This window comes from Mobula hypostoma, chromosome 6, assembly GCF_963921235.1.
Source record: "Mobula hypostoma chromosome 6, sMobHyp1.1, whole genome shotgun sequence".
NCBI lineage: Eukaryota > Metazoa > Chordata > Chondrichthyes > Myliobatiformes > Myliobatidae > Mobula > Mobula hypostoma.
In genome coordinates this window covers 126630303-126649098 of record NC_086102.1, presented here as the reverse complement: position 1 = coordinate 126649098, position 18796 = coordinate 126630303, and the positions used below count along the sequence as shown (strand labels likewise).

Genomic DNA, 18796 nt, shown 5'->3' with positions numbered 1-18796 from the left:
GCATGGACTCCAGCTGTCTCTCACTGGCTTGATTTGGATGATGGAATTGATGGCTTTGTGGCTCAGTTTGCAGACAATACAAGGATAGGGGCAGGTAGTGTTGAGGAAGAGGGCATCTACAGAAGGACCTGGACGGATTAGGAGAATGGGCAAAGAAGTGGCAGATGTAATATAGTGTATGGTCATGCACTTTGGTAGAAGGAATAAAAGCATAAATGGGGAGAAAATTCAAAAATCAGAGGTGTATGGAGACTTGGAAATCCTTGTGCAGGATTTCCTAAAGGTTAACTTGCAATGTTAGCATTCAGTTCGAGAGGGCTAGAATATAAGAGCAAGGATATGATGCTGAGGCTTTATAAGGCATTGGCTAGTCCACACTTGGAGTATTGTGAGCAGTTCTGGGCCACATCTAAGAAAAGACATGCTGTCCTTGAAGAGGGTCCAGAAGAGGTACACAAGAATGATTCCAGGAATGAAAGGGTTAAAGTAACAGGCACATTTGATGGCTCTGGGCTTGTACTTGCTCGAGTTTGGAAGAATGAGGGGGGCGTTCTCATTGAAACCTATCGAATATTGAAAGGCCTAGACAGAATGAATGTAGAAAAGATGTTTCCTAGTGGTTGAGTCTAGGACCGGGGGCACAGCCTCAGAATAGAGAAATGTCCATTCTGAACAGAGATGAGAGGAATTTCTTTAACCAGAAGGTGGTAAATCTATGGAATTCATTGCCACTGACGGCTGTATGGGCCAAGTCATTGAGTGTATTTAAAGTAGAGGTTGGTAGGTTCTTGGTTAGTCAAGGTGCCAAAGGTTATGGGGGGAAGGCAGGAGAATGGGGTTGAGGGGACTAATAAATTAGCCACAGTGGAATGGTGGAGCAGACTCAATGGGCGAACAGCCTAACTCTGGTCCTGTGTCTTATTGTCTTAAAGGCTCCAGCATCTCTTTCCCTGGGTGGCTGCAGCATTTTGTCTTTCAAACTCCCATTTTATTTTAGCATGTACAAAGGATGAATCACATTTAACTCTTTCTATACAGACCCTTGTCGTACAGAGACCGTATTGTTGGTCTGGCTGAATACTGATCTCTTGAAGTGCCTTTAAGCTAACTGTATGGAGGGTGGTGGGTTTGTGAGGAGTGGTGGTTAAGAAAAGTGGCTCACCATAATCTGCAGCCAAGTGAAATTTACCAGAGTGAAAAATAAGAGCATGTACAGTATATTATTGAATTAACGGGAGGAGTGCAGTAACAAAACATGCACCTATTATCTAGCAAATAGCAGATTAGTGTGTCTGCTGAATGTAATACTCTTAAAGTATACAATGAATAGTAGGAGCCATTGATCAATTATGAGGTGCAGAGATTAGTTTCTATCTCCATAGAAAAAGAAGAGCAATATTTTATGGTTTCAGTGTTTATTGGGAGAATTTTACCTTTCAATATATGTAATTAAATTGTTGGAAAGAGTGGGAATTATGTTTTAGTAACAACAGCAATAAGTGAACACTTTACAAAATACTTCACAGTCAAAATCTGTCTCTGGGCCACATAGAAGTTGGAACTCCAATACAGCGCAGTGAAAGAGCAGGTTTTCTGGGTTATCTGTAAAGGAAGAGAGAGTGGCAGAGTGATGCAAAATAGGAACGGAAGTCTTGGACTTGGAGCACAGTTTGTAATTTGGCTTAGGAAATCAGGCTTAGAGACAAGCCCATATTTGAGCTTCCACAAGGTTGGATTGCTACAGGGGGTTGTGGAGATAGAGGGGGGGTGAGTCTGTGGAGCAACTTAAGCACAAGGCTAAAAAATTACAGACTGAGATATAGGACATGGAACCAATGTTTGCACAGGAGAGAATGTAGAGGGGAGAGAAAGAGAGGAATAAGAGTGCTCCCATTAACATTTTTAATTTTGCCTTTTAACTTGGAAATGTGAAACCTAATAATGTGATGGAATAGCAATATTAGTGGTTCTAACAATCGTTCAAACTCACAGGTGATTTCATGGAGTCATGGAATAGTACAGTTAATAAGTAAGTAATACTGAGGAGTCTACAACTCATGTACTGAGTATTATTTATTGCATTTGTTTTATTGTATTTGCGAAGTTTGTCTTTTGCACGTTACTTTGTCTTCATGTGTAGTTTTTCATTGATTCCATTGTATTTCAAAGTTCAAAGTAAATTTATTATCAAAGTACATATACTGTATGTCATCATATACAACACTGAGATTCAGCTTCTTGCTGGCATACTCAATAAATCCATAATCGAATAATAACCATAGTAGAGTCAATGATACACCGCACCGACTTATGTGATCAACCAGTGTGCAAAATACAGTAAACTGCAAATACAAGAAGAGAAAAATAATAAATAAACAAACAATAAATATCAAGAATATGAGATGAAGAGTCCTTGAAAGTAAGTCCACAGGTTGTGGGAACATTTCAATGATGGAGCAAGTAAAGTTGAGTGAAGTTGTCCCCTTTGATTCAACAGCCTGATGGTTGAGGGGTAATAACTGTTCCTGAACCTGATGCTGTGAGTTCTGAGGCTCCTGTACCTTCTTCCTGATGGTAGCAGCAAGAAGAGAGCACGTCCTGGGTGGTTGGGGGTCCCTGATGATGGATGTTGCTTTCCTGCTTCAATATTCATGTAGATGTGCTCAGTAGTGGGGAGGGCCTTACCTGTGATGGACTGGGCCGTATCCACTTTTTGTAGGATTTTCTGTTCAAGGGCATTGGTGCTTCCATACCAAGCTGTGATGCTGTCAGTCAGTATACTCTCCACCACACATCTCAAGGATCCAATTGCACAAGGAGGTATTGAGTGAAGGTCTTGGAGTTTATTATTGATTTGTTTTGAAGGGATGATGGTATTGAATGCTGAGCTGTAGTCAATAAAGAACATCCTGATATATGCACCTTTGCTGTCCAGGTGTTCTAGCAGCACAGGTTTTTAGTATTTGGATGTTTTTAGTTTTAGATGTCATGCCAAATCTCCGCAAACACCTAAGGAAGTAGTGGTGCTGCCTTGCTTTCTTCATAATTGCACAGGTCCTCCAAAATAATTACACCAAGGAGCTTAAAATTGCTGACCCTCTCCACCTCTGATCCTCTGATGAAGACTGGCTTATGAACCTCTGGTTTCCTGAAGTCAATAACCAGCTCCTTGGTCTTGCTGACATTGAGTGAGAGGTGGTTGTTGTGGCATCACTCAGCCAGATTTTCAGTCTTCCTCCTATATGCTGATTTTGTCACCATCTTTGATTCAACCTACCACAGTGGTGTCATTAGCAAACTTGAATATGGCATTCGAGAGCTGTGCTTGGCCACACAGTAATAACTGTAAAGTGATTAGAGCAGTGAGCTAAGCACACAGTCCTGTATTGCACTTGTGTTGATGGAGATTGTGGAGGAAAAGTTGTTACCAGTCTGACCTGACTGGGGTCTGCAAGTGAGGAAATCGAGGATCCAATTGCACAAGGAGGTATTGAGTGAAGGTCTTGGAGTTTATTACTGATTTGTTTTGAGGGGATGATGGTATTGAATGCTGAGCTGTAGTCAATAAAGAACATCCTGATATATGCACCTTTGCTGTCCAGGTGTTCTAGCAGCACAGGTTTTTAGTATTTGGCCAGGTACCCCATTGGGGTACCTTTGTTCTACAGTAAATTCCTGCAAGAAAATGAATCTTAGGGTAGTATATGATGACATATATGTACTCTGGTAATAAATGTATGTTTAACTTTGAGTTATGAGTTAAGGGACCACCAAGTACCGTCAAATCTGTGCTCAAACACAATGCCCTCTCCAGAATTCTGCATGTTTATATTTGATTAATCATGGTTTATGCAAGCAAAGTATTGTCCTGATTTGACGAAAGTACTAGGTAAGGCAAACTGCTCAGGCTAGTTTTATAAAATTACCAGACACCAGCAATAAACAAAAGCTGAGTTTTCAATCGAAAGTAAAGGAATGAGCCATTGTGTCATACAGATGAGGAAATGTAGTGGTTAACCTCTAGTCAACGTCAGGTTAGGGAAGAAAGCTACAACCTGTGCATCTCGAGGGAAAGATCAGCTAGGTTTCCCATGCCTGATCAATATTCAGTAAATTCCTGCTGCAGGTTGGTCAGATCTCGGACATGCAGATCCACCGTAACTTATAAATGTCCCAGTTTGGGTATAGTCCATACATACCAATGTGAGTTTGGAAAACCAACAGTAAAGGTTACTGTACCTGCAGCCACAATTCCAATTTGCAAGCTGTTCGGCGTACGAATAAAATGCTACTGTGTTGTTGACGGCTTGGAGATTGCTGGAACTTGTGCTGTAGTTGACAAGGAATGTCAGCATTTCCAAATGAATCATCTTGGATGCAACAAAGCAAAGTACCAGAGAACACAAGATAATGGTGCAATGGTAGACCACCTGTTCCCTCAAGAATGCCTGCAATTCAATTTGACCATGATTATTTGCCCCAAGCCTCAACGCTTCTTCATTGCCAGTTGCCCATTGATTTATTCATTCTCTATAACTATCTGTCATCTTGCCCTCACAATCCTCAAGCACAGAGAATTCCAGCAATTCACCACCCTTTGGAGGAAGAAATTCACATCCACCACAGTTCTAAATGACTATCCCATTAATGCAAGCAGGCTTTTTTCCACTGAGCTTGGGTGAGACTAGAACTAGAGTTAATAGGTTAAGGGTAAAAGGTGAAATATTTACGGGGAACCTGATGGGGGAGGCTTCTTCGCTCAGTATTGTACGAGTGTGAAAAGAGCTGCCAGTGGAACTGGTAGATGTGATTTTGATTGCAAATTGATAAGTACGTGGATGGGAGGGGTACGAAGGGCTACGGTCCAGGCGCAGGTTGATGGAGCTAGGCAGAATAACAGTTTGGTATGGACCTGATAAGCTGCAGGGCCTATTTCTGTGCTGTAATGCTATATGAATATACAATTCTATAATATTGTAACTAGACTCTCCCACTTGTGGAACCATCTCAACATCTATCCTCTTATGCCTCAAAGCCATAAATCCCAAGGACTGAAGTCTATGCAACTGTGTCAAAGCCTGTATAATTAAAAGAAGGAACCTGCATTTATATAGCATGTTTCACTGCAAGAATGTATTGCAGATGTTCAGACCCTTTGACCCAACTAGATCATGCTGGCATAAAGCTTATTCCACTCTGTTAGCTTTGTAAGTCCTTGTTTTTTTTTCCCCTGTATTTTTCTCAGTTGATAATAACAGCAGCCTGAGTATCATCCACCTAGTGACCTGGCATTTTCCTACAATTAAGTGGGAATAGGCCATTCCCCCATTTCTTGTTTCTGTTTTACTACACACTGAACCTCTGAGCCAGCTCCCCAACACCTTCAGAAAGGTGGACCTGACAGTGAAGGAGACAAAGGATCAGACAAACCAGCTGCCAAGAAATAGACCTCACGTTTGTGGCTGTTCACTGTGGCCTAATGCCCATTCACGGCGTTCTCTATTCCTCAGCAGTGAATCTAAGCCGAAGATAGTGTCATCATCCATGACAGGGAGGCCTTGACTTGAGTGCCTCCCCTGCCTAGAATTGTCGCCCCTCATGTCCACGTGTTTCTTGATGGATCCAGCAAAACCTTCAATACTGCACACAAGGCAGAGGTCAGCCTTGCCTAACTCCAGATTTGATCAGAAAGCTTTCCATTTCTCAGCATGGACTGCACTAGTAGCATCTGTGTAAAGCAGTCATATCCAATTTCAGATTCTGATCACTTTTGATCACTCCAAATCCTCCTCTGTATCATGTGGTATTCTGTCAAGGGCCTTCTCCAGGTCCATGCTGAGTTAGGAAAGGACACCCTGTCTCGCACCTAGGTGATTATCTCCTTGGATGGTACAGATTACGGAGTGCATGTAGTATCCAGGGAGGGGTAGCACCCCTGATGAAGGGGCTTGTTGTGCCCATTCTGGGGCCGGTCAATCACGTTTGGGTCCCACCAGACACTCAACTCTCACTTGTGGATCCAAGTACTGTTTGCATGTGACAGCAGCCCCACTCCAGTACACTGCTTCGACAGGTGGGCTAAATCAGTTGAGGGTAGACAGTAGGCCTCATACCCCAGTGAGAAAGGGATATGCTTGTCCCAACATGTGAAATCAGCTCCAACAGACTGGACAGATGAGATCAACAGGTCAAGAAAGTGGATCTGCCCTAGTGCAACAGGTTTTCCACTTCAAAACTTTTCCGCACATGTCTCCGACAGCCAACAAACTTGTTATACAGGTTGTCAGAGATCCTCCCTCCTGGTTATGGCAGATGTCTAATCCAGGTGAATCACTGGCTCCATATGAGACATCTTTCAATTAGCAATGGCCTTGGACAGAATCTTGTACTCCATGATAGGCAGAGAGATTAGTCACAAGTTTCTGATCTCTTCCCTGCTTTCTCTTAAATGCAGTTATTCTGTTCTTCCCGACCATTCCATGTAGCAGTGATTTGTTACATGTTTATGCAACGAATTCTAACTATTCTTTAGGTAATAGGCGTTCCTGCATTCCTAAATAACAAATACGTTTATGGACTCTGGTTTTAGACTTAGTCAGTCGGTAGTAATGAATCAACATTTCCACATCAAATCCTAATGTTACTTGAAAAGCATCCTATATTTTTTTGCAATCATTTTTTTTATTCAAGGGAAGTAGGCTTTGCTTGCTAATACAGTATTTAATTACCCATTCCAAAATGCCTCTGAAAACATGCTGGTGAGCTAACTTCTTGATCCTTTGCAGTCTTTGAATTGTTAGTATTTCTATAAAGCTATAAGGGAAAGATTTCCAAGCTTTCTATTTAATGACAGTAAAGTAATATACAGTATTTTCAAGATAAGGATGGGGTGGCTTGGAGGCTGGTGATGTTTTTCCTGCCCTTGTCTTTCTAGGTTGTAGAGATCATGGGTTTGGAAAGTGCTGTCTGACAAGTCTTGGTGTGTTGCAAGTGTATCCTATAACTAGTAGACGGTACAAACTGTTGCTATTATGCTTCAGAAGCAGTGTATGTGAATGGGTGTGGATGGGATGTCTATCAAGTGGCTACTATGACCCATATGGTGTCAAGCCTCTTGAGTGTTATTGAAGCTGTACACATCCAGACAGTTGGCAAGTATTCCATCACATTCCTGGGTTGAGTCCTGTAGATGAGGATTGACTTTGGGAATTTTGGAGGTGAGCTGTTCACTGCAGGATCTCTAACCTCTGATATTCTCTTGTAGCTACATTGTGTATGTGGCTTCCCCATTTCATCTTCTGGTCCCTGCTAGCCCCCCATTTCATTTTCTGGTCACTGCTAGCCCCCAAGATATTGATGGTGGAGATTGCAGTGATAGTAACGCTATTAGTTGCTTATGGTTGATAGCTAGATTTCCTCTTGTTGGGTACCATCGTTGCCCATCACTTTTGCAGCACAAGTATTACTTGCTACCTATCAGCCCAGAGAGGTCTTGCTGCGTTTGGTTGTGGAGTGCTTTGTTGTCTGAGAAGTTGCAAATGGTGCAGAACATTGCCTAGTTATCAGTGGACGTTCCTAATTCTGACTTTATGATTGAAGATGGGCCTTTTATATTTGAAGTGTAGGTACAGTTTTAATATTGGAAATGGGGCAGGCTGTTTTCATACAAATGACAACAAGATAGATGATCTGTAATTTGGTTATGTTGACTGAGGGATAAATATTGACCAGGACAGTGCTCTGTTTCACAACCAAACTAAAAGAAAGGTGTAAACAACAGGAATTCTGCAGATGCTGGAAATTCAAGCAACATACATCAAAGTTGCTGGTGAACGCAGCAGGCCAGGCAGCATCTGTAGGAAGAGGTGCAGTCGACGTTTCAGGCCGAGACCCTTCGTCAGGACTAACTGAAGGAAGAGTGAGTGAGGGATTTGAAAGCTGGAGGGGGAGGGGGAGATGCAAAATGATAGGAGAAGACAGGAGGGGGAGGGATGGAGCCGAGAGCTGGACAGGTGATAGGCAAAAGGGGATACGAGAGGATCATGGGACAGGAGGTCCGGGAAGAAAGACAAGGGGGGGGGTGACCCAGAGGATGGGCAAGAGGTATATTCAGAGGGACAGAGGGAGAAAAAGGAGAGTGAGAGAAAGAATGTGTGCATAAAAATGAGTAACAGATGGGGTACGAGGGGGAGGTGGGGCCTTAGCGGAAGTTAGAGAAGTCGATGTTCAAGCCATCAGGTTGGAGGCTACCCAGACGGAATATAAGGTGTTGTTCCTCCAACCTGAGTGTGGCTTCATCTTTACAGTAGAGGAGGCCGTGGATAGACATGTCAGAATGGGAATGGGATGTGGAATTAAAATGTGTGGCCACTGGGAGATCCTGCTTTCTCTGGCGGACAGAGCGTAGATGTTCAGCAAAGCGGTCTCCCAGTCTGCGTCGGGTCTCACCAATATATAAAAGGCCACATCGGGAGCACCGGACGCAGTATATCACCCCAGTCGACTCACAGGTGAAGTGATGCCTCACCTGGAAGGACTGTTTGGGGCCCTGAATGGTGGTAAGGGAGGAAGTGTAAGGGCATGTGTAGCACTTGTTCCGCTTACACGGATAAGTGCCAGGAGGGAGATCAGTGGGGAGGGATGGGGGGGACGAATGGACAAGGGAGTTGTGTAGGGAGCGATCCCTGCGGAATGCAGGGGGGGGGAGGGAAAGATGTGCTTAGTGGTGGGATCCCGTTGGAGGTGGCGGAAGTTACGGAGAATAATATGTTGGACCCGGAGGCTGGTGGGGTGGTAGGTGAGGACCAGGGGAACCCTATTCCTAGTGGGGTGGTGGGAGGATGGAGTGAGAGCAGATGTACGTGAAATGGGGGAGATGTGTTTAAGAGCAGAGTTGATAGTGGAGGAAGGAAAGCCCCTTTCTTTAAAAAATGAAGACATCTCCCTCGTCCTAGAATGAAAACCACCACTCTGCTCCGTCTAGCGGAATTAGTCCTTACTCTTAATAATTTCTCCTTTTGCTCCTCCCATTTCCTCCAAACTAAAGGTGTAGCTATGGGCACCCGTATGGGTCCTAGCTATGCCTGCCTTTTTGTTGGGTTTGTGGAACAATCTATGTTCCGTGCCTATTCTTGTATCTGTCCCCGACTTTTCCTTCGCTACATCGACGACTGCATTGGCGCTGCTTCCTGCACGCATGCAGAACTCGTTGACTTTATCAACTTTGCCTCCAACTTTCACCCTGCCCTCAAGTTTACCTGGTCCATTTCCGACACCTCCCTCCCCTTTCTAGATCTTTCTGTCTCTGTCTCTGGAGACAGCTTATCCACTGATGTCTACTATAAGCCTACTGACTCTCACAGCTATCTGGACTATTCCTCTTCTCACCCCGTCTCTTGCAAAAACGCCATCCCCTTCTCGCAATTCCTCCGTCTCCGCCGCATCTGCTCTCAGGATGAGGCTTTTCATTCTAGGACGAGGGAGATGTCTTCATTTTTTTAAAGAAAGGGGCTTCCCTTCCTCCACTATCAACTCTGCTCTTAAACGCATCTCCCCCATTTCACGTACATCTGCTCTCACTCCATCCTCCCACCACCCCACTAGGAATAGGGTTCCCCTGGTCCTCACCTACCACCCCACCAGCCTCCGGGTCCAACATATTATTCTCCGTAACTTCCGCCACCTCCAACGGGATCCCACCACTAAGCACATCTTTCCCTCCCCCCTCTCTCTGCATTCCGCAGGGATTGCTCCCTACACAACTCCCTTGTCCATTCGTCCCCCCCATCCCTCCCCACTGATCTCCCTCCTGGCACTTATCCGTGTAAGCGGAACAAGTGCTACACATGCCCTTACACTTCCTCCCTTACCACCATTCAGGGCCCCAAACAGTCCTTCCAGGTGAGGCATCACTTCACCTGTGAGTCGACTGGGGTGATATACTGCGTCCGGTGCTCCCGATGTGGCCTTTTATATATTGGTGAGACCCGACGCAGACTGGGAGACCGCTTTGCTGAACATCTACGCTCTGTCCGCCAGAGAAAGCAGGATCTCCCAGTGGCCACACATTTTAATTCCACATCCCATTCCCATTCTGACATGTCTATCCACGGCCTCCTCTACTGTAAAGATGAAGCCACACTCAGGTTGGAGGAACAACACCTTATATTCCGTCTGGGTAGCCTCCAACCTGATGGCATGAACATCGACTTCTCTAACTTCACGCTAAGGCCCCACCTCCCCCTCATACCCCATCTGTTACTCATTTTTATGCACACATTCTTTCTCTCACTCTCCTTTTTCTCCCTCTGTCCCTCTGAATATACCTCTTGCCCATCCTCTGGGTCACCCCCCCCTTGTCTTTCTTCCCGGACCTCCTGTCCCATGATCCTCTCGTATCCCCTTTTGCCTATCACCTGTCCAGCTCTCGGCTCTATCCCTCCCCCTCCTGTCTTCTCCTATCATTTTGCATCTCCCCCTCCCCCTCCAGCTTTCAAATCCCTTACTCACTCTTCCTTCAGTTAGTCCTGACAAAAGGTCTCGGCCTGAAACGTCGACTGCACCTCTTCCTAGAGATGCCGCTTGGCCTGCTGCGTTCACCAGCAACTTTGATGTATGTTGTTAAAAGAAAGGTATGTTTGATTTTGCATGGTAAAGCAATGCCTGCAATGGTGTAGAACCCCTCGTTACTGCACTGGTAGATCTGGATTTTGTGCTTGACTGGATCTTGACTCACAGACTTAAAATTGGGGAGTGGAGGGGGAAACCATACATCCTTGAGAATTGGGGTGGTGGGGAAGAGAGAGTGAGTGAGAGAAAAAAAAAGAAAACAACCAACAAGTGTTTATTTTGGGTTATTAAATGCAAGAATAGACCCGCTCCAAGTAAGACCTCTCCTTATTGGCACAAGATATATGACTTCTGATGTGTTTTGGGGATCATTAGTTTGCTGCACAAAAGTAACACTCATTTGTTCTCAGATGAACAGCTTGCAGAAGGCCATTGTTGCAGTGAGAGCGGAAATGCTATAATTGAACTGTAAAAGGATTACCATTCTTACTTATCAGATTTTAGAAGTGTTAGCATTTGCTTCTTGCTTATCACCCTCCGGCCTCTGTTTCCAGTTTCATACTCCCTCTCCTGGCTCCATCTGCTTTTGTTTTCAGAATCAGAATCGGAGTCAGGTTTATTATCACTGACATGTGATATGAAATTTGTTAACAGCAGCAGCAGTTCAATCTGATACATAATATAGAGGAAAAAAACCAAAATAAAATTTAATTAATTAATTAATTACAGTATACGTATAGAAACATAGAAAATCTACAGCACAATACTGGCTCTTTCGGCCCATGATGCTGTGCCAAACATGTACTTACTTTAGAAATTACCTAGGGTTACCCATAGCCCTCTATTTTTCTAAGTTCCTTGTACCTATCCAGGAGTCTCTTAAAAGACCCTGTCGTATCTGCCTCCACCACTGTCGCCAGCAGCCCATTCCACACACTCACCACTCTCTGTGTAAAAAACTTACTTTATACTTTATACTTTATTGTCACCAAACAATTGGTACTAGAACGTACAATCATCACAGCATATTTGATTTTGATCTTCACACTCCCTGGATTACAAATATTAAATATTTAAAATAGTAAAAATTTGTAAATATTGAAAATTTAAATTATAAATCATAAGTAGAAAATAGAAAAATGGGAAGGAAGGTAGTGCAAAAAAACCAAGAGGCAGGTCCGGATATTTGGAGGGTACAGCCCAGATCCGGGTCAGGATCCGTTCAGCAGTCTTATCACAGTTGGAAAGAAGCTGTTCCCAGATCTGGCCGTACGAGTCTTCAAGCTCCTGAGCCTTCTCCCGGAGGGAAGAGGGACAAAAAGTGTGTTGGCTGGGTGGATCGTGTCCTTGATTGTCCTGGCAGCACTGCTCCGACAGCATGTGGTATGAAGTGAGTCCACGGACGGAAGATTGGTTTGTGTGATGTGCTGCGCCGTGTTCACGATCTTCTGCAGCTTCTTTAGGTCTTGCACAGGACAACTTCCATACCAGGTTGTGATGCACCCTAGAAGAATGCTTTCTACGGTGCATCTATAAAAATTAATGAGAGTTTTAGGGGACAGGCCAAATTTCTTTAGTTTTCTCAGGAAGTAAAGGCACTGGTGGGCCTTCCTGACATCTCTTCTGTATCTACTTCCAAGTGCCTTAAAACTGTGCCCTCTCGTGCTCGCCATTTCAGCCCTGGGAAAAAGCCTCTGACTATCCACATGATCAATGCCTCTCATCATCTTGTACATCTCTATCAGGTCACCTGTCATCTTGAATAGATTAAAAATCGTGCAAAAAATGGAAATCCTATGTATTTTCAAAAAAGTGAGGTAGTGTCCAAGGGTTCAATTTTCCATTTAGGAATCGGATGGCAGAGGGGAAGAAGTTGTTCCTGAATCGCTGAGTGTGTGCCTTCAGGCTTCTGTACCTCCCACCTGATGGTAACAGTGAGAAAAGGGCATACCCTGGTGCTAGAGGTCCTTAATAATGGACACTGCTTTTCTGAGACACCACTCCTTGAAGATGTCCTGGGTACTCTGTAGGCTAGTACCCCAAGATGGAGCTGACTAGATTTACAACCTTCTGCAGCTTCTTTCAGTCTTGTGCAGTAGCCCTTCCATACCAGACAGTGATGCAGCCTGTCAGAATGCTCTCCGCGGTACATCTATAGAACTTCTTGAGTACATTTGTTGACATACCAAATCTCTTCAAACTCCAAGTGAAATATATCTGCTGTCTTGCCTTTTTTTTTATAACTGCATTGATATGTAGGGACTAGGTTAGATCCCTCTGGGAATAAAGGGATCCTATTCTGGTTGGCTGCCGGTTACCAGTGGTGTTCCACCGCGGTCCGTGTTGGGGCCGCTTCTTTTTACATTGTACATCAACGATTTGGATTATGGAATAGATGGCTTTGCTGATGATACAAAGATAGGTGGAGGGGCCGGTAGTGCTGAAGAAACAGAAAGTCTGCAGAGAGACTTGGATAGATTGGGAGAATGGGCAAAGAAGTGGCAAATGAAATACAATGTTGGAAAGTGTATGGTTATGCACTTTGGTAGAAGAAGCAAACGGGCAGACAATTATTTAAATGGGGAGAGAATTCAGAGTTCTGAGATGCAGCGGGACTTGGGAGTCCTCGTGCAGGATACCCTTAAGGTTAACCTCCAGGTTGAGTCGGTGGTGAAGAAGGCGAATGCAATGTTAGCATTCATTTCTAGAGGAATAGAGTATAGGAGCAGGGATGTGATGTTGAGGCTCTATAAGGCACTGGTAAGACCTCACTTGGAGTTCTGTGGGCAGTTTTGGGCTCCTTATTTAAGAAAGGATGTGCTAACGTTGGAGATGGTTCAGAGAAGATTCACTGGAATGATTGCGGAAATGAGAGGGTTAACATATGAGGAATGTTTGTGCGCTCTTGGACTGTACTCCTTGGAGTTTAGAAGAATGAGGGGTACCTCATAGAAACATTTCGAATGTTGAAAGGCATGAACAGAGTGGATGTGGCAAAATTGTTTCCCATGGAGGGGGAGTCTAGTACAAGAGGGCATGACTTAAGGTTTGAAGGGTGCCCATTCAGAACAGAGATGAGAAAAAATTTTTTTAGCCAGAGGGTGGTGAATCTGTGGAATTTGTTGCCACGGGCTGTAGTGGAGTCCAAGTCAGTGGGTGTGTTTAAGGCAGAGATTGATAGGTATCTAAGTAGCCAGGGCATCAAAGGTTATGGTGAGAAGGCGGGGGAGTGGGACTAAATGGGAGAATGGATCAGCTCATGATAAAATGGCGGAGCAGACTCGATGGGCCGAATGGCTGACTTTTGCTCCTTTGTCTTATGGTCTTATAGATCCTCGGAGATCATGACACCCAGGAACTTGAAACAGCTCACCTTCTCCACTTCTGATCCCTCTATAAGGATTGATATGTATTCCTTCGTCTTACCCTTCCTGAAGTCCACAATTGGTTCTTTCGTCTTACTGATGTTGAGTGCCAGGTTGTTGCTGCGGCACCACTCTACTAGTTGGCATATCTCACTCCTGTACGGCCTCTCATCACCACCTGAGATTCTACCAACAATGGTTGTATCATCGACAAAATTATAGATGGTACTTGAGCTGTGCCTAGGCACACAGTCATGTGTATACAGAGAGTAGGGCAGTGGGCTAAGCACACAACCCTGAAGTGCGCCAGTGTTAATTGTCAGTGAGGAGGATATGTTATCAACAATCTGCATAGATTATGGTCTTCCGGTTAGGAAGTGGAGGATCCAATTGCCGAGGGAGGTACAGAGGCCCACGTTCTGCAACCTCTCAATCAGGATTGTGGGAGTGATGGTATTAAATGCTGAACTGTAGTCGATGAACAGCATCCTGACAGAAGTCAACACCTTATATTCCGTCTGGGTAGCCTCCAACCTGATGGCATGAACATTGACTTCTCTAACTTCTGCTAATGCCCCACCTCCCCCTCATACCCCATCCGTTATTTATTTTTATACACACATTCTTTCTCTCTCTCCCCTTTTTCTCCCTCTGTCCCTCTGACTATACCCCTTGCCCATCCTCTGGGTTTCCCCCCCCCCGTCTTTCTCCCTGGGCCTCCTGTCCCGTGATCCTCTCGTATCCCTTTTGCCAATCACCTGTCCAGCTCTTGGCTCCATCTCTCTCCCTCCTGTCTTCTCCTATCATTTTGGATCTCCCCCTCCCCCCCCCACTTTCAAATTTCTTACTAGCTCTTCCTTCAGTTAGTCCTGATGAAGGGTCTCGGCCCGAAACGCCGACTGTACCTCTTCCTAGAGATGCTGCCTGGCCTGCTGCGTTCACCAGCAATTTTGATGTGTGTTTCCTGACAGAAGTGTTTGTGTTGTCCAGGTGGTCTAAAGCCATGTGGAGAGCCGTTGAGAGTGCATCTGCCATTAGCCTATTGTGGCGATAAGCAAACTGCAATGGGTCCAGGTCCTTGCTGAGGCAGGAGTTCAGTCTAGTCATGACCAACCTCTCCAAGCATTTCATCACTGTAAATGTGAGTGCTACCGTGTGATAGTCATTTCCTCCTTGCCTGCTTTCTCCTATCACTCTCTTGCTTCTGTCTCCCAACTCAGTCTCCTCTCCTGGCTCCAGCTGCCCACCTTTCTTCACCTATCCTCAGTTATCCTATCACATCCTGGCTCCCCTCTTGCCCCACATCCTCTCCTCTATGTTTGCTGCTTACTTCTCTACTCTCAGTCCTGATGCAGGGTCTCAACACATCAGGTGCACCACAGGTCTATGTGCTTAGCCCCCTGCTTTATTCGCTCTACACTTAAGACTGCATGACTAGGCACAGCTCCAATATCATATTTAAGTTTGCTGATGACAGCACTGCTGTGGGCCGTATCAAAGATGGTGACAAACCGGTATACAGGAGGGAGATTGAAAATCCGTCTGAGTGGTGTCATAACAACGTCTCATTCAAAGTCAGTAAGACCAAGGAGCTGATTATAGACTTCAGGAGAGAGAAACCAGAGGGCCATAAGCCAATACTCATCAGAAGTGGAGAGGGTCAGTAATTTTAAATTCTCAGGTGTCACTATCTCACTATGCCCTGGACCCATCATAGAAATGTAATTGCAAAGAAAGCATGACAGTGCCTCTACTTCCTTAGGAGTCTGCAAAGATTCAGCATTTCATCAATAACCTTGACAAACTTCTATAGATGTGCATTGGAAAGTGTATTGACTGGCTGCATTATAGCTTGGTGCGGGAACACCAATGCTCTTGAGTGGAAAATCCAACAAAAGGTAGTAGATTCAGCCCAGTACATCATTTACATGAAACAATGTCGTAGAAAAGCAGCATCCATCATCAAAGATCAAAGATCCTCACCGACCAGGCCATGCTCTTTTGTTGCCACTGCCATCAGGTAGAAGGCACAGGTGCCTCAGGACTTGCACCACCAGGTTCAAGAACAGATACTACCTCTCAACTGTCAGGCTCTTGAACAAAGGAGAATAACTACACTCATTCTATTTCTAGTGTTCCCACACCAATGATCTCACTTTAAGGACACTTCATCTTGTTATTTCATTCTCTCATTACTTATTGCTATTTATTTGTATTTGCATTTGCACAGTTTGTTGTCTTCTATGCTCTTGCTCTTTTATTGATCCTGTTTACAGTTACTGTTCTGTAGATTTGCTGAGCATGCCCACAGGAAAAACAATCTCAGGTTGTATGTGGTGACATGTATGTACTCTGATAATAAATTTCACTTTGAACTGTGATTACTTAAACAATTCCTTTCCCCTTACAGATGCTGCTCAACCCTGAGTCCCTCCAGTAATTTGTATTTTGCTCCAGATACCAGCTTCTGTAATTTCTTGTGTCTCCAACTGCAGAAAGGCGTTTTTGTGATGCAGAGAATGTTCGATGCTGATTGCAGTAACTAAACAAAAAAATTCTGTTGTCATTAGCATTATGTAAATACCTTCATGTACACAGATCTATTTCTAAAAAGGAATGTAATAAATTATAAGAATCTGCTCTTCTAATGAAGCAGTGCTCATATTTTTGCATATGTTTTCAAAATCAGCACGACTTGCATTTACGCAGCTGCCTTGAATGTAGTAAAATATCTCAGGGGCATGAATTCGCAGGGGCACAGCTGGATATCTTTTGTGCAGTTGTTATGATGCAATTGACCAACAGTTTGGTCAAAGTGGTAGATTTTATCAGTCATTGTAAAATAAAATCAAAGTTTCTAAGTAAATATATCACAACATACTACCCTGGGATTCATTTCTTACAGGTGTTCATAGAATGAAAAAATAGAACAAAATCAATGAAAAACCATACACGAAGACTGACAATCAATATGCAAAAGACAAACTGTGCAAGTACAAAAAAAAGTAAAGAAAAAATAATATTGAATAAATTAATACTGAGAAATGAATTGTAGTGTCCCTGAAAGTGAGTCCATAGATTGTGGAATCATTTCAGTGCTGAGTTGAGTGAAGTTATTCACACTGGTTCAGGAGCCTGATGGTTCAAAATTGCCGAACTTGGTGATGTGGGACCTAAGGCTCCTGTACCTCCTTCCTGATGGCAGCAGAGAGAAGAGAGCATGGCCTGGATGGTGGAAGTCCTTGATGATGGATGTGCTTTTTTGTCGCAGCGCACATTGTAGATGTGCTCAATGGTGGGGAGGGCTTTTCCCATGATAGACTAGGCTGTAAATGGAAAGAGAACTGGAACTAATTCCATTATTGGAAACTGGATGAACTACATAGGAGAATAGGAAAAGCACAGAGATCTTGGAAGTCTGCACAGTGAATGAAATTATTGAGTAGAAAGGAGCAGTCCGTGGAACATTGCAAATCGGTAATGCAGCAGCACAGGAAGCCAGTACAGAGAGTAGAATTTGGGAAATTCAGTCATGCAGTGGGTAACTCTGGAGGTCTAAATGCATCAATGTGCTTAGCACCAATTTTTCTGTTTTTCAATGCCACAGATCCTCAGCCATCCAGTCGTGAAGTCCTGAAGAAGGGATATCTGGTGACGAGACAAGATCGGAGTGGCCCTTGGAAACAGTGTTACGTGGAGCTTTATCCAAAAGAGCTGTGCTTGTACAGTGCAGAGGCTGGGAATGACTGCCATCTTTGCAGTGTGTTCTACCTGAGCTGCTGCGAAAGCATCACCATATCAGCCATTTCTGGTGATCGGGTCCTGGAAATCCTTTTTTCCAACAGTGCATGGCTACAATTGCAAGCATGCTCCACCTGGGAGGCTGAAGACTGGAAGCAGAACCTTCTGAAGCGAGCACATGACCTACGTCAGCCACAGATCTTGGGTTTGCCAAATAGAACCCAAGAGGCACCACTTCCTGGCTGGCGTCCTGGAACTTGCCAAGTTGAATCAATTCAGTCTAAAATCCTTTCCCTGCCCACAGACGGCATAATTCGGGTCGGATTACTTCATAAACTGATCTCTCAGGATCACTGGAACTCTTACACCTTTGTCCTTAGCCAAAGTGAACTAAAGTGCTTTCGATCTAATGACCTAGTTGAGGAGCCCTTGATGTCTTACAAGATCAATCAATGCCTTAGTGTTGAGCCAGAAGTCATGATAGGCTCTGTTTCCCGCCTTAAGCTGGCTTTCCCCAAAGAGGTGCTCACTCTTATGGCAGACACACAACAGGAGCTTCAAGAGTGGACTGAGGCAATCAAGGCAGTGACTGACTCCACGTTATTGTCCAATTGCTCTGGCCACTTCTCATCAAAGGATCTGCGGCCAAAAGAGACAAATTCTGAAGGTGTGCGGGTGTGCAGGAATAAACGGTACTCTGTGACCAGCAGCTTTCTCAGTCTTCTGACGGTGATAACAGTGGAGAAGGGGCTCACAGCTCAGAGCTTCAGGTGTGCAGGTGAATGTTTATATTTTGTCAGTAAATAAAGCTTGAAAGGAGCTTATCCTGGTTAAAACATCATTGTCTCCCAGGAAAGTGAGAATTTCTTTTGCTTATTTTATCTTGAAAACTGCTGAGCAGGAGCTGGGCAGGTAGCCTGGTTCTGACCTCTGCCAATGTAGATATGGTAAATTCTAATTAATCTGGTATGCTGAGGATTTTGGTGACAGAATAACAAATTTTCCAGATGTCGTTCTATCAATACATCAACATGTTTTTAACTCACTTTTATTTTTAAGATGCTACACATTAGAATAATAAATACTTTTGAGGTAGAAGTCTGATGAATAGTGGTATGCTG

General features: G+C 44.2%; 1 protein-coding gene across 5 annotated transcripts in view; it reads left to right on the top strand.

The window, feature by feature from the left end:
- plekhm3 (pleckstrin homology domain containing, family M, member 3) overlaps window positions 1–18796 on the top strand; it is a 157327-nt gene that overhangs the window by 34820 nt on the left and 103711 nt on the right. For all 5 annotated transcript variants that reach the window (XM_063051633.1, XM_063051630.1, XM_063051631.1 and 2 more), the window contains one exon: window positions 17542–18453. In XM_063051633.1, coding sequence (XP_062907703.1) covers window positions 17542–18453 — 912 coding nt within the window. The remainder of the gene's footprint in view (window positions 1–17541; window positions 18454–18796) is intronic.